We start from the raw sequence: 15,944 nt of genomic DNA, 5'->3' as shown, positions 1-15,944 counted from the left end.
AGGATCTGTTTATACCGAGGAAGGTGACGGGCACAAGGGGGCATTCTTTGCGTCTGGAGGAGAGAAGGTTTTTCCACCAACATAGAAGAGGATTCTTTACTGTTAGGGCAGTGAGAATCTGGAATTGCTTGCCTGAGGAGGTGGTGATGGCGAACTCAGTCGAGGGGTTCAAGAGAGGCCTGGATGTCTTCCTGGAGCAGAACAATATTGTATCATACAATTAGGTTCTGTAGAAGGACGTAGATCTGGGGATTTATTATGATGGAATATAGGCTGAACTGGATGGACAAATGTCTTTTTTCGGCCTTACTAACTATGTTACTATGTTACCTGCCTGTATTACCCGACACTGTGTGCTTAGGCACATTGTAAAAAGCATGAATAGTCCTGGAGTATTTTAAAAAATCAGTTTCATCTGTGGTCAGCTCTTCATAACTTTCTCCATCATGCCCAATAACATTCCCCATATTTTTTTCGGCATGTCATCAGTTTATTTGCACAGTAGCTTTATAGTCCAATAAGTCCCAGTCTTCTATTACTGCAGCCTGAAAGACTATAATAACCACAAGCTATGCTGTATTTTGTTATATCGATGTATAACTGCTTAACAGCTGTAAGGAGGTTAACATTTCATCGAGAGTACACTGACACTTCATGAATGGCTGTAAACATAATATAATACACGTTTATATCTATTTTTCTGCATTGGGGTTTAATCTTATTGCAGTGGTGATTATCAAAAAATATTGCTGCAATTACATTTACAGGACATGCAAGCTGATTTATTTCCCATTTTAGGAAAGATATGCTGTTTTGAAATAACACAATCCTTATACAATGTTGTCATTGTAAGGAACCTTGTTGGCAAATTGTAACTGTGATGCCCAATTCAGAGTTTTGGTATGGTAAAAAATATAACACTTGATGATACATTATCTGATACAGCACAGTGTCACAAATTAGTCTATAAAATTAAGAGGTTGACAATCCCATTTCAATGTGAGGCAGGCCCAGCTGCAGACAACATTACATTTCTCATTATATGGCGGTGCCAGGGCTGTGTAGTGCAGCAGTGTCCTCACTATGGAGTGATGAGGCAGTGACCCAAGAAAGTTCAAAAGTAAACGTAGGTTTAATGTCCAAACTCACAAACAAAACACACAGTATCCTCTGGATGGCAGCCGCGAAACAAGACAGTCCATAAATGCATCCTTTTGCTGAGCTTTTGCAGAGCCATCTGCTCTGCACCTTGCAAACTCCACACTGACACACCCAACCTCCTGCTGCAGGTATTTTTTACATTGAACCTGTAGCCATAGCCAAATGGAAAGCCCGGCTGGGGGAGTAAATGGACCTCCCCACTACCTTCCTGTAGTCCATTTCAAAATTAAAAGCCCATGGCAGGTTTTCTTAAATCTGCCTTGGACATATAGCTTGCCCAGGACCAACACTCACTTTTACTCAGCATTGCAATCACAGCTATGCCTGTGACTGCAATACACTCCCGCGGCCTCAATACGCTTCTGAGTACATCCCGGGGGACACATATCATCCCTCACATATAACACCGGTCACTGCCTCACATACCCCCCCTCTGTTCAAACTTGTGGAGTTGAACATCATCATACAGGGGCCCGTGACAGGGCGTCCACATTTCCCTATGACTTCCCAGCCCGATGTTCCACAGAAGTATTGAAATTTTGCAAAGACAGGAACCATGAGGTGACCTGAGCATTCCTCTCCTTGGCATTCCTCATCCAGACCAAGGGCGAATGATCTGTCATGAAGCGAAACGGTTGACTGAGCAAATAACGTAGGGACTTCAAGGCCAACGTAATGGCCAGGGACTCCTTCTCCACTACGCTATAATTTTTCTTGGCCGGGGTGAGTTTCCTACTTAGGTAGGTGACTGGATGCTCCTCTCCGTTCACTTCCTGCGACAGAACTGCTCCTAGGCCCACGTTAGAGGAATCTGTCTGCACAATCAGGGCCGGACTGGCCATCGGGCAGTTCTGGCAAATGCCAGAAGGGCCGATGGCAGTAGTGGGCTGCTCGAGTGTGCGGCTGTCGGCACACTCCCCCCGCTGTCGGCACACTCCCGGCCCCGCATTCAACTATACCGGCGTCATACCGGCTCCCTCTCCCATCATTCCCCGCTCTGTCTGCCGCTTACACTGCGGGTGCGCGATGACGTCATATCATCGCGCACCTGCTGTGTGACCGGGCGGGCAGACTGCAGCTGCTGAGACTGCAGCCAGGAGCAGCGCGGGCAAGAGGAAAGGTGAGTAGAGTCAGTGTTTTTTTTTTATTATTACATGGCATGGCTGCATTACATTCTATGGGGCTGGGCAGCGCTGCATTATATTGTATGTTGGCTGTGCTGCGTTACATTCTATGGGGCTGGGCAGCGCTGCATTATATTGTATGATGGCTGTGTTGCATTACATTCTATGGGGTCTGTGCTGCATTACATTCTATGGGGTCTGTGCTGCATTACATTCTATGGGGGCTGTGCTGTATTACATTCTATGGGGCTGTGCTGCATTACATTCTATGGGGTCTGTGCTGCATTACATTCTATGGGGGCTGTGCTGTATTTCATTCTATGGGGCTGTGCTGCATTACATTCTATGGGGTCTGTGCTGCATTACATTCTATGGGGGCTGGCTGCATTACATTCTATGGGGATGTGCTGCATTACATTCTATGGGGCTGTGTTGCATTACATTCTATGGGGCTGGCTGCATCACATTCTATGGGGGCTGTGCTGCATTACATTCTATGGGGGCTGGCTGCATTACATTCTATGGGGCTGTGCTGCATTACATTCTATGGGGCTGTGCTGCATTACATTCTATGGGGGCTGTGCTGCATTACATTCTATGGTGTCTGTGCTGCATTACATTCTATGGTGTCTGTGCTGCATTACATTCTATGGGGCTGTGCTGCATTACATTCTATGGGGCTGTGCTGCATTACATTCTATGGGGGCTGGCTGCATTACATTCTATGGGGATGTGCTGCATTACATTTTATGGGGTCTGTGCTGCCTTACATTCGATGGGGGCTGTGATGCCTTACATTCTATGGGGCTGTGCTGCATTACATTCTATGGGGGCTGTGCTGTATTACATTCTATGGGGCTGTGCTGCATTACATTCTATGGGGTCTGTACTGCATTACATTCTATGGGGGCTGGCTGCATTACATTCTATGGGGCTGTGCTGCATTACATTCTATGGGGCTGTGCTGCATTACATTCTATGGGGGCTGTGCTGCATTACATTCTGTGGGGCTGGCTGCATTACATTCTATGGGGCTGGCTGCATTACATTCTATGGGGGCTGGCTGCATTACATTCTATGGGGACTGGCTACATTACATTCTATGGGGGCTGGCTGCATTACATTCTATGGGGGCTGGCTGCATTACATTCTATGGGGCTGTGCTGCATTACATTCTATGGGGCTGTGCTGCATTACATTCTATGGGGGCTGTGCTGCATTACATTCTGTGGGGCTGGCTGCATTACATTCTATGGGGCTGGCTGCATTACATTCTATGGGGGCTGGCTGCATTACATTCTATGGGGACTGGCTACATTACATTCTATGGGGCTGTGCTGCATTACATTCTATGGGGGCTGTGCTGCATTACATTCTATGGGGCTGGCTGCATTACATTCTATGGGGACTGACTACATTACATTCTATGGGGCTGTGCTGCATTACATTCTATGGGGGCTGGCTGCATTACATTCTATGGGGCAGGCTGCTTTACATTCTATGGGGGCTGGCTGCATTACATTCTATGGGGACTGGCTACATTACATTCTATGGGGCTGTGCTGCATTACATTCTATGGGGGCTGGTGGCATTACATTCTATGGGGCTGGCTGCATTACATTCTATGGGGGCTGGCTGCATTACATTCTATGGGGACTGGCTGCATTACATTATATGGGGGCTGAGCTGTAATGCTGGATACAGCTGTAATTATATGTTATATAGTCGTGTTACACTCCCCTCACTTCTTGTAACCTACAAGTGTACAAAGATATTATACAGTCACCATGTGACAAGTGGGCCTGTGTGACTTCAAATGCCAGGGCTGAATTTTAGTCCCAGTCCAGCCCTGTGCACAATGAAGCGTTTCTGAAAGTTGGCGCTAATGAGGATGGGCTGTCTGTACAGCGCTACCTTCATGGATTGGTACGCTTCCTCTGCCTGGGGGTTCCACCAAACCATGACCGACTTCTTTCCCTTGAATTGATCGGTAAGGGGTGTTGTCCTCCCCGGTAATACCCAAGATGCCAAGAAACGCTCTCATCTGTTTGGTGGTAACAGGTCGGGGCCAGTTCTGAATAGCATCGATTTTATTTATTTGGTGTTTGATAACCCCACGGCCTATCACGTAACCCAAGTACCGGGCTTCCTTGAGCCCTATTGCACACTTCTTGGGATTCGCCGTCAAACCTGCGGCTCTGAGCAAATCTACTACCACTTGTATCTGGGACAAATGGGTATGCTAGTCAGTAAAAAAGATGATGATGTCATCTAGGTACACTGACACATACTTCGGATGGGGTTCCAACACTATGTCCATCAACCTCTGGAACATGGCAGGGGCCCCATATAGTCCAAAGAGCAAGAATACATAGTGGTAAAGACCCTTCGGTGTTATGAAGGCGGTCTTTTCCTTTGCCGACTCTGTAAGAGACACTTGCCAATAACCCTTGGTCAGATCGAACGTGATGAAGTACTGGGTCTGACCCAGGGTCTCGATCAGCTTGTCCACCCGGGGCATTGGATAAAGGTCAAACTTCGACACCTCATTCAATTTACAAAAGTCATTACAGACTGTAATGATCCGTCCGGCTTCAGGATTAGCACTATGGGGCAAGCCCAGTCACTGCAGGATTCCTCAATTACTCCCAGCTGGAGCATTTTTCTTACCACACTCACGATGGCTTGTACCCTTACATGAGGCCCGGTGACAATGTCATGCTGGATGATGGAGGTATGACTGGGTAATTCCGAGAATAGGTCTGCATTCTCGTGGACTGATTTCTGAACCTCTTGACTATGCTGTTTCCAGAGAGTGTGTTCTATTTTTACCTCCCTCTCGGCCTTGTCTTTGGCCGGTGACAGAGGGTTCCCTGTTGGTAGAACCGGGGGTCGCCTCCGCAACCAGACATTCCTGGTCCTTCCACACTTTCAACAGGTTGACGTGATACAGCTGTCCGGGTTTTATATTCCTGGATTAGTAAACTCTGTAATTTACTACTCCAACCTTCCCCCTTATCTCATATGGCCCTTGCCACTTGGCTTACTGTCTGTGGTGGGCACTAGTACCAACACCCTTTCTCCTTCTTTAAAGGTAATGACCGTGGCTCTTTTATTATACATGCAGCTCTGCGCAGCCTGGGTATCCATCAGATGCTCCTTTGCTATGGGCCATACTGCCGCAATCCGGTCCTGCATGCTTGCCACATGTTCAATGACACTCTTATCTGGAGTGGGCTCCTGTTCCCACTTCTCCTTGGCTGTGTCCAGCAGACCCCTTGTGTGCCTGCCATACAATAGCTCAAATGGGGAGAACCCCGTGGAGGCCTGCGGCACCTTGCAGATAGCAATCATTAGATAGGGCAGTAACATGTCCGAACCCCTCCCGTCCTTGGCGACCACCTTTTTTAGCATGGATTTGAGGGTCTCATTAAATTTCTCCAAGAACCAGTCAGTTTGTGAGTACCGACGTACATAGCTGTTTAATCCGGAGTAGCTTACATAGCTCCATGGTCACCTTGGACATAAAAGGAGTCCCCTGATCTGTAAGGATCTCCTTTGGTAGCCCAAGGTGACAAAACATGGCAAATAGCTCGCGGGCTATTCACTTGGCTGAGGTGTGGTATAGAGGTATCGCTTCTGGGTACCGTGTGGCGTAGTCCACTATGACCAAAATATGTTGATTGCCACAAGCGGAATTCACTATGGGGCCTACCAGATCCATTGCTATCAGTTCAAACAGTATCTCTATGATAGGCAGAGGTACCAATGGACTCTGGTAGTTTGCGGTGGGTGAGGATAGTTGGCACTCCAGACAAGTGTCACAGTACCTCTGGATCTCCGTGTAGACCCCAGACCAAAAAGACTGTCGCTGAATGCACTCCTGCGTCTTTTTGGCCCCTAAGTGCCCTACTAGCATGTGGGTGTGAGCTATGCCCGACAGTAGGATTGGGGCACCACCAGCTGTTCCACCACCTCACCCCGAACTTTATTCACACGGTACAACAACTCCTAGTGGATAGACATGCGGAGAAAAACTGTCTCCGCACCTAGTTGCTAAGCTACTCCATTAATTTTAATGACCTTTTCTCATGCACGGCCCAGGATGGGATCCTGGAGCTGAGCAGTCCCGATATTACCAGGGGACACTTCCAGCTCGGGGATCTGGGGGGTGTCCTTGACCTCTCCTGCCAATATCTCTAGGGGAAGCCTATCAAGGTTGCACTCTGTCCCTATGTTGTCAATCCCTATGGCAGGTATACCTGACTCGGTTTAATCTTCAAGTTCCGCTCCTGGAATAGCATTTACCTTGGGACGGCTAACCCTGGTCTCCCACAGGGACCAGTACAGGGGCAAGTCTCTTCCCAACACAGTCCCATTCGTAAGAGTTTTTACCACTCCCAACATGTCTTCTTTCTCCACATGGGGTGGAAAACGTAACCTCCACGATTGGGTATTCTCGAAGTTCCCCATGTATGCATACCACCCCCACTTTCTGTCCATTGGGGTTGTCCCCGGCAACAAGGGACCCATAAATCAGAGTCACTGAGCTCCCCGAGTCCAAGAGAGCGTCCGTCTGATACCCATTAACGAGTACCATGCACAATTGGGGTTCGGTATCGGCAGTGCCTGTAGTGGCGGTGCAGACTGGCTGGGCATACATAGACACACGGCGATTATATCTGCAGTCCATGGGTTCAGCTGTCAGGGGGCAGTTGGCAGCCACAAGTCCGGGGCCCTGGCACCGCCAACACTAGATAGTTGCGGCGCGACTGGACCTTGGGGCCGATTTAGGGGACATTGGTCTGCTGTCACTCTCCCTTCAGGATAACCCCTCCAAACGGGCTTGGTCCTGATTGGCCCTAGTAGAGGGTAGTGGACTTTTCACAAGCTCCTGAGTTGGTGTGTCCTGACATGACAGCCATGGTGTAGCCGTGTTTCGCATAAAGTCCTGAGTGGCTGTGTACCGCTCAATCAGTCCCATCACCTGGTCCAGAGTGCCTGGGTACCCTTGCCCCAGCCAACGCTGTATGGCTGCTGGCAGAGCTCTCACCAGCCGGTCGACCACCACCCTCCCCACCATCTGGGTTGGAGTCAAAGTCTCAGGTTGGAGCCACTTTTTCACAAGCTGCAGTAAGTCATACACATGAGACTGGCGGGCTGGGCCTCCACAAAAGTCCATGAAAACACCCATTGGGCTCTAACAGAGGTATTAGCCCCCAGTTGGGCAAGGATCTCACCTTTTAGCTTGGCGTAGCCCTGGGTGTCCTCCCAACTGAGGTCAAAGTAGGCTTTTAGCGCGTCACCCCTCAGGAACTGAGCCATGACTTCCCACTGCAAAGTTGACAGGTTCTCCCAGTCTGCTGTGCGCTTATATACAGTGAGGAAAGCTTCCATGTCATTTTCCGGACTCGGTTTCCTCAAAGCGGAGCAAACCTTGTCTCTGGCCTCCTGATATTTCGGGGTTGGCACTGGAGGTGTCTCCCACAGGGCTGCAATTTGCTACATCAACAGGTTATTGGTCTGTTGCTGCATGAGGACCAGCTGCCTCAGGATTTCCTCCAATTTGCCGGCAGGCCTGCGTTGCAGTGTGTTAGGCCTAATGACAGACATGCAGCTGGCATTGGGGTATGCCTCAATTCACACTGCCCGCATTCTCCAACCAAATGTAGTGCAGTGGTGTCCTCACTGTGCAGTGATGAGGCAGTGACCCAGGAAAGTTCAAAAGTAAATGTAGGTTTAATGTCCAAACTCACAAACAAAACACACGGTGTCCTCTGGATCGCAGCCGGGAAACAAGACAGTCCATAAATGCCTCCTGTTGCCGAGAGTGACTGCACCACCGTATTATGCTGCGCGGTGCCAGGAGTTTGCTCCACTTGACTCTTTATTTCCTGAGCTTTTGCAGAGCTGTCTGCTCTGCACCTTGCAAACTCCACGCTGACACACTCAACCCTCTGCTGCAGGGGTCTTTACAACGAACCTGTGGCCATAGGCCACATGGAAAACCTGGCCGGGGAGAAAATAGACCGCCCCACTACCTTCCTGTTGTCTGTTTCAAAAATAAAAGCCCATAGCAGGTTTTCCTAATTTTGCCTTGGACAAATAGCTTGCCCAGGACCAACACTCACTTTTATTAAGCATTGCAATCACAGCTATGCCTGTGACTGCAATGCACTCCCACGGCCTCAATACGCTTCTGAGCACATCCTGGGGGACACAATTCGACCCTCATATATAACACGGTCACTGCCTCACAGCTGCCAGAGCAAGAGATGCTTTTAGAAGCTCTATGCTCTGACCACTCTAAGATGCACATACACCCTACTGAGACAAAGAAAGGGGTGGCCTTCATGAAGCATAAAATATTTTGTAGCTTGTCTTACGGCCATCTCAAAAGCTCTGAGTCACTAGTAGCAGCAGATTGACTGCAGTGGTCATGTGAAGCAGCAGTCAGCTGCTGCTAACCACTTTGACGGAATGTTGAGGAGCTCCAGTCTATCTGTGGGGCCCTGAAGGGATTAAGCAATGATTGTCCAGTAGAAAACAACTCCTTTAAAAAGTTTTTTTCCACATTCTGTCTTCTGCAGCAACCACTGTCTGGGGGGTGAAATGTTCGGACAGTTCTGATCAGCGGCATGAAATAGCAGGACCTACTTGCCATTTCAAGCACTATTTCAAGCACTATTCTTATTCGTAAACCTCTGTAAACACTCGTCTGAACGCACCCTAAATTGGCTGTGATGTGTATTATGCGATCTTAAGCCAGTGTCACAACCGAACAAGGCAAATCTCACCAAATTGATTTGAAGAAACACAACAGACTATTTTACAGATAACTCTTGAGCTTCCATGCTACCCCACTTTAACAATTACAGAGAAAGGACTGTTTTAGCGTGGAAAGCTGGTGTGCCGTAAATTGTGCACACTTGTAGGAAAAAGATCGCTCCAGGATATAGAAACCCCGTTCCTACAAAACAGCTTCCAGAAACTCCACATGAGTTACTGTTTGATCATGCTGCACCTCTGGCCTGATGTCACGACTCTTGTAGGGTGACCCGGGACCAGGGGCTCCTTCCCTGTCCCTAACGCTAGAAGGCGCACTAGCTCGCCCTGTTCTCTGAGTTACTTCTGAAGGTGAAGATGCCAGGGCCATGTACCTTGCCTTATTTCCTGAATCCGCCCTCTGTTTGTAATCTTCCCCCACCCAGGGAAGAGGGGAATAGTTGTGAACCATAGTACGTCAACCGGACGAACAAGATAACACGAAAAGGGGAAATACCAGACATACAAATATTCACTAACATAGAACATATGAATGCAGCAGCGAGTGGTGGATAGGGAAAAAAAAAATATGAGAAGGAAAGGGAATTATCAGACTTACTAAACAAAGAAACAGTCACAGATAAACCCACCAAATGCCTTCTCATATAACCACCAACTACTATCCTCCCAGCCATGCAGCATAAGTTATCTCTGACGATGTGTGTCAGTCAAGACTCAGATTATATAGGTGATGGACGTGGCTCAGCTCAGCTGAGAGCCATAACTCCAGGAGTTCGCAACTTATCCAATTAACCCCTGGACAGGCAAAAGACATTTGCACCATTTAAAAAGAAGTTGAAGTGCTTCTTTTCAGCGCAGGAGTAGGAGCAATCAGATGTTGTGGTCTTCTGGCTCCTCTTTGTCGCAGTATCCCCATGACACCTGAACTGTGAGGTCTCCAACGCTGCAAGCAGAGGCAGCTTTGTCTCTGCAGCCAACAGAAGAGCAGATTTACACTGAACCTTGCCCAGAGCACTGCTTACAAACTCTTTAGCAAAGAGCTTGTAACTGTGAAGCTCCTTGCCTAGGGGACCGGCCACCAGTTATAGATTCTTGAGAACAAAGAGGATTTTAATTAACAAGTGATTTTCAAGGCTGCCTGTTTTTACAAGCATTTTGTAGTATTACCAATTTAAGATGACGAGACAACCTTTTAAGCTTCTCAGAAAACAATGATAAATGCAAATTTCCCAGTAACTGGGAAGAACCATCCAGATCAGCAGAGAAAAAAACCCTAAAGCCTTGAGGAGACATTTCTCTCCTGACTGGTGAGAAGGCAAATACAATCAGCGAGTAGGTGAGAAGTGTATAGAATGTACCTGAAAATATAGAAGTCACATCGGCATGAAAAGAAAATCAATATGAAAGAAAAAAAACACCAAAATATGATATAACTTGTTGTATAACCTAAGGAAAAATAAAATATATGAGCGTAAACTGAACCTTCACTTAAAAGATTGTTTAATGTATTTTAACAAGTTTTTTTTAACTTTTAATCTTGTGCTTTCAGATTATAAAAGCAGCAAGAAATTACCCATGGATGAAGAAGGAGCCTTTTACACCTCTCTGACGTCAGATGAGCGTTACATGTCTCAGCCAGACTCCAACTACTTCACCGGGATTCTTAAAAGAGGAGATGTTGGCACCAGCTTGGACGATGAGGAACAACTTAGCCTTGGTTCTCAGTCTCCTCAAGAAATGCCTACTTTTCAGTCTCGAGGGTTGTTTAGTTCAGATTCAGGTATTGGGATGACACCAGCTGAAAGCAAAGATGTTATCAAAACATTGTCTGATCCCATGGAGGATGATAAATTAGAAGCGTACAAGTATATTGACATCAGCAGATCCCCAGATAGCAACCCAAAGCATTCTCCAGGCGATGATGAGAAAAAGCCAAGCCCTACGGGATATGATTTTTCTGATGGGGTTGCTTCAAAAACCCTGCAAAAAGACCAACATAGTGGCAAAGTGAGCGAAGATCTGTCTTTTGCACCTTATATGGAGGAACCTGGGAACAGTATGGGACTGTATAGTGACATGGGACCCAGAAATACTAAAATGTCTCCAGTAAAAATCACTCTTACTGAATCTTCTATTGATAATGACTTTAATGAAAGCAGTGAGGATCTGTCTGACGCAGGTTTAAAACCAAGTTCTGATATAGTCCCAACTGTTATGGTGTCTGAACCAGAGGATGACAGTCCAGAGTCACTTACACCTCCATCCATAGAAACAGGTAAGCCCATGATAACCCTATAAACTAAACCTAAAAATTACATAATCAAGTGTACCTGTCACTTCAGGTGATTTTTCCAGAATAAGATGTGTTTTTACATAAGGAATAACACAATTTCTGGTTAATATATGACTCGTATCCTGTTGCATTTTTCTCAAGTTTTCCCTTGTGCGTGCTCTATCTATAAATTTTGCTGTCTCTGAGCTAGTAGGTGGCTCCCAGCTCCCCTGATGTCTCACATACACAGCACACAAAGACACAAGGGATTCTTGCTCTCATTTCCCTCTTTAGTATAGATTCTGAAGCAGCAGTATAGAGGACATCATAGAGCAGTACTTACCAGTGTAGCTGTGAATGCAGCTGTGGGGGTGAGATAAAACAGTAGACAGCAGTAAGTTATAAAGTTTCTTATATTCACTTGTACTATTGATTGTGGAAACAACACTGACCACTAATGCATACAGTTCTATAAGTTACAAGTTGCCCTGTCACAGTATAATTACTTAAAGGGAACCTGTCACATCAGATAACTCTATTAACCTGCAGGTGTGGGGTGTGTGCATGGCTGAAAGTCATCGGCTCTTGGGAGCCGTGCTGTCAGCACTGCGTCTGGGCACCTTTTTAATGCTATTAACTTATAGATTAACCCTATATCTGCAGGTCAATCGCATTACATGTCTATTACTATGTCTGCAGGTCAATCGACATGACAGGTTCCCTTTAATGTTTGATTTAGTGGCATTTGTTATTTGACACATGCTGGTGGGCTATTATGTAACCATTGCCTTGGAAATGTCCACAAATGTCCAAAAATATAACAAAGAGCAGACAAAGGGGCGGCAGACAAACTCCTGGACTTGGTTCACAGCTCACACAGATCGATGGTATCAAACCTAGCCAAGTTCCTTTCAATTAACTATATTGGGAGCTGTAAGCTGTGGCAGACAATAAAATATTGTGCAGTCGCTGTTCTCAGTGTCCTTGGCAAACGCCGCAATGCAACGTATTGGGTAGAATTGGAAAGGTACGATCAACAGATATAGAGGTAATTCTATTTTTTTGCTCTGTAGGGTAATGGAAAAACGTCATGGTAATGTCCTTACTGTGTTAAAGGGATTGTCCAGGAAAAAGGCCTGGCTGCCCTTCTTCGGAGCTGAGCTACAATGTCAGATGTAACCAATAGACTGGTTTGGCTTGAAACTGGTTTTGAAAAATAAAAGCCATATTTTTCTAATCCTGGAAAACCCTTTTAAGGCTGTGTGCACACGTAGCAGATTTTTCGGGGTTTTTTTGTGTTTTTTCGCTATAAAAACGCTATAAACCGCGAAAAAAAACACTCACATTAAGCATCATATTTAACAGAATGCAATTCGCATTTTTTGTGCACATGCTGCATTTTTTTCCTGAGCGGAATCGCATTCCAGAAAAAAACACAGCATGTTCATTAAATTTGCAGAATTGCGGGGATTCTGCACACCTAGGAATGCATTGATCTGCTTACTTCCCGCATGGGGCTATGCATACCATGCGGGAAGTAAGCAGATTATGTGCGGTTGGTACCCAGGGTGGAGGAGAGGAGACTTTCCTCCACGGACTGGGCACCATATAATTGGTTAAAAAAAAAAGAATTAAAATAAAAAATCGTGATATACTCACATTCTGATGGCCCCGGAGTCTTCCCGTCTCTCAGCGGTGCACGCGGCCGCTTCCGTTCCTATAGATGGTGTGTGTGAAGGACCTGCGATGACGTCGCGGTCACATGACCGGTCACTTGACCGCGACGTCATTGAAGGTCCTGCACACACACCATCTATCGGAACGGACGCCGCTGAGGAGATCGGGACGTCAGAAGGTGAGTATAACCATTTTTTAAATTTTTTTAAATTATTTTTAACATTCTATCTTTTACTATTGATGCGGCATAGGCAGCATCAATAGTAAAGAGTTGGTCACACTTGTCAAACACTATGTTTGACAAGTGTGACCAACCTGTCAATCAGTTTTCCAAGCGATCCTACAGATCGCTTGGAAAACGCTAGCATTCTGCAAGCTAATTATGCTTGTAAAACGCTAGTTTTCTGCGGGAATATGCATGCCAATTCCGCATGTGATATACCCGCGGCAGGAGTTGCAGAATTGCCGTGGAAATTTCCGCGGCAATTCTGCAACGTGTGCACTTAGCCTAATAGCGCTCTCTACTGTTAGGGCACTAGCGGTTGCGCTGGGTTTTCATGCCCTCATAAATAAGCCCAATCTGAAGATTTAGGGAACATTTACTGATTCTTTCCAAACTTAAAGGGTTTGACCAGTGAAAATAACTTATCACCTGTGCATAGGAAAGGGAACAACTTATAAATTAATGGGGTTAAGACCCCTGGGACCCACAGCAATTGGCAGAACAGGGTACGTATTCACATTTAGAAAGGACACGTCCAACCGGTGCTCTATTCATTCACTATGCGTCTGCCGAGCGTTGCACTCAACTTTTTCCGTCAGGCCCATAGAGAATGCTTGGAGTGGCGGTCGTGCATCTGTTCTGCCGCTCCAATCTAATGCGGATAGGAATGCCTTGTCCTGCAGTTCGGTGCCGATCCTGTGGCTAGTGATAGTATTTCTTCAATGGACACGCCCTTTAAGGGGCCCGTACAACTTAAATGTTATTGGCCAAAATTATACCTCACTCCCCAATATACAGTACATACACGCTTCAACCAGCTTTTATGTATTTCTAATCAGGGAGAATGCCGCCATCGAACACCTCTGAGGGCAGCTACCACCCCCCAGAGAATAAAGGAAGCAGATCTTTGCTTTTCACCTGCCAGATCCCCAACTCTTCTGACACATAATGTGAGAATCAGGAGACCCCCATACCCATTAGATGGTCATCTGGTTCCCTGTAGGCTCGACCAACTTGAATCTAATGTATATGGGTCCCGTCAGTATAGATAGTCTAAAAATGGACCAAATTTATAAAAGTGGTTCATGCTGGGTCTTTAGAAACTTTTTCTTAACTGTACACCACCTGATAGGCTTTTTGCACAATTTTTTGCACCTAAAATATGGCACATTTTAGCGAACATTGTAGCATTTTTATCATGAACCTTGCAAAAAAAAGCCACAAATATCTAAATCTATATTCAACATTATATGTTAAATCTTATAACATTATGGTAAATGTGCTGCAAAGGGCATTAAATGCAATCTGTCAGCAGGTTTTTGTTATTTAAACTGAGAACGACAGAGATACTGATTCCAGCGATGTGTCACTTACTCACCAGCTTGCTGTAGTTTCAATACAATCAGTGTTTTATCAGCAGGAGACTATATCGCTAGAGGACTAGGTGGCACGTGCACAGCAGTCAGGCTAATCTGTGTAATCCCGCCCCCACCACTGATTGGCAGCTTGTTGACTGTGTACACAGGAAGCTGCCAATCAGGGCTGTGGGCGGGGTTCTACACAGCTCAGCATTTGAGTACAGCAGTTAAAACAGGGATAGTATCAAAACTTCATCAAGCAGCCCAGTAAGTGACACATCACTGCAATCAGGCTCTCAGCCCCTACATCATGTTGCTTTTAAATTTAATAGCAAAAACCTGCTGACAGTTTCCTTTTAAAGATACACACTTTATACCTTCTAGCTACTCTCCCATGATATGCCTGAAATGTGACTATCCTGATTTAAAGAAAAAAATAAAACCAGTTGTTGAAAAAAAAATTAGAAATTGATTGAAGTTCTAGTGATAAATTCCCAAAGCATTGATCACTATGTAAACTTCGATGCAGATTATGGTTAATCTGAGCTTTCCGTGGACGGTATTAGACACATCACTGCACATAGCGAAGCCTTTTCGGTCTGCAGGTTTTTCAATATGTAAATGGCTCTTATTGAATAATTTATGGAAGAACTCACTACATATTTCAGCGATGATGCCGTCAACACGAGCGGCGCTCTGTCAATGCTGACAACGGCATACGTGTACAAAATTATAATAATAGTGATCCAATTGTTCCGTAACGCAATCACTATAAACTAATACAGGCCAGCACATAGATCAATATATTTACCAGACGCTAATGAAGCTGTCAAATATAGCATAGAACTCCCACTGCCGAATGAAAGAGGATCGGTAATAACATATGCAAAAATACATTGATGTGCTGCAGAACCCACCAATAATGCTAATGTGAATTAATACAACCGTATAATTTATAATGGGGTTTCATGCCTGCCTTAAAGGGAACCTTTCATCAACTTGTCAGTTAGAACAACATTTGCTAGGCAATAAAGCAAATACTATCTAAATGCTGAACAACCCGGAGAGAGAAAACCTGCATTGACGGAAATTGAATACATAAGATTCTGACCAATAGATGGAGCTGAGGAGCTAACTGCATACTGTGTTATCATTGAGCTCAATGTATAAACAATATGCAGTAACTTCTTGAGCTCCCCCTAGAGGCTTCTGTAGGAAACAATCATTTATTATTATTATTATTATTTATTACATGCTCTATATCAGAACAACAAAGCTTCAACAGAATGTCCATTGGACACTTGGCATTGTTACATTTGTTTCCTTAGTGTTGCAACCAGTAA

General features: G+C 45.7%; 1 protein-coding gene across 2 annotated transcripts in view; it reads left to right on the top strand.

Moving 5' to 3' along the window:
• The window catches only part of RTN1 (reticulon 1), a 406,711-nt gene that overhangs the window by 233,617 nt on the left and 157,150 nt on the right, over positions 1-15,944 (top strand). For both annotated transcript variants that reach the window (XM_069733463.1, XM_069733472.1), the window contains exon 2: positions 10,621-11,346. In XM_069733463.1, coding sequence (XP_069589564.1) covers positions 10,621-11,346 — 726 coding nt within the window. The remainder of the gene's footprint in view (positions 1-10,620; positions 11,347-15,944) is intronic.

The sequence above is a fragment of the Ranitomeya imitator genome, chromosome 1 (assembly GCF_032444005.1).
Source record: "Ranitomeya imitator isolate aRanImi1 chromosome 1, aRanImi1.pri, whole genome shotgun sequence".
Taxonomy (NCBI): Eukaryota; Metazoa; Chordata; class Amphibia; order Anura; family Dendrobatidae; genus Ranitomeya; species Ranitomeya imitator.
This window is presented reverse-complemented; position numbering and strand designations above follow the sequence as displayed.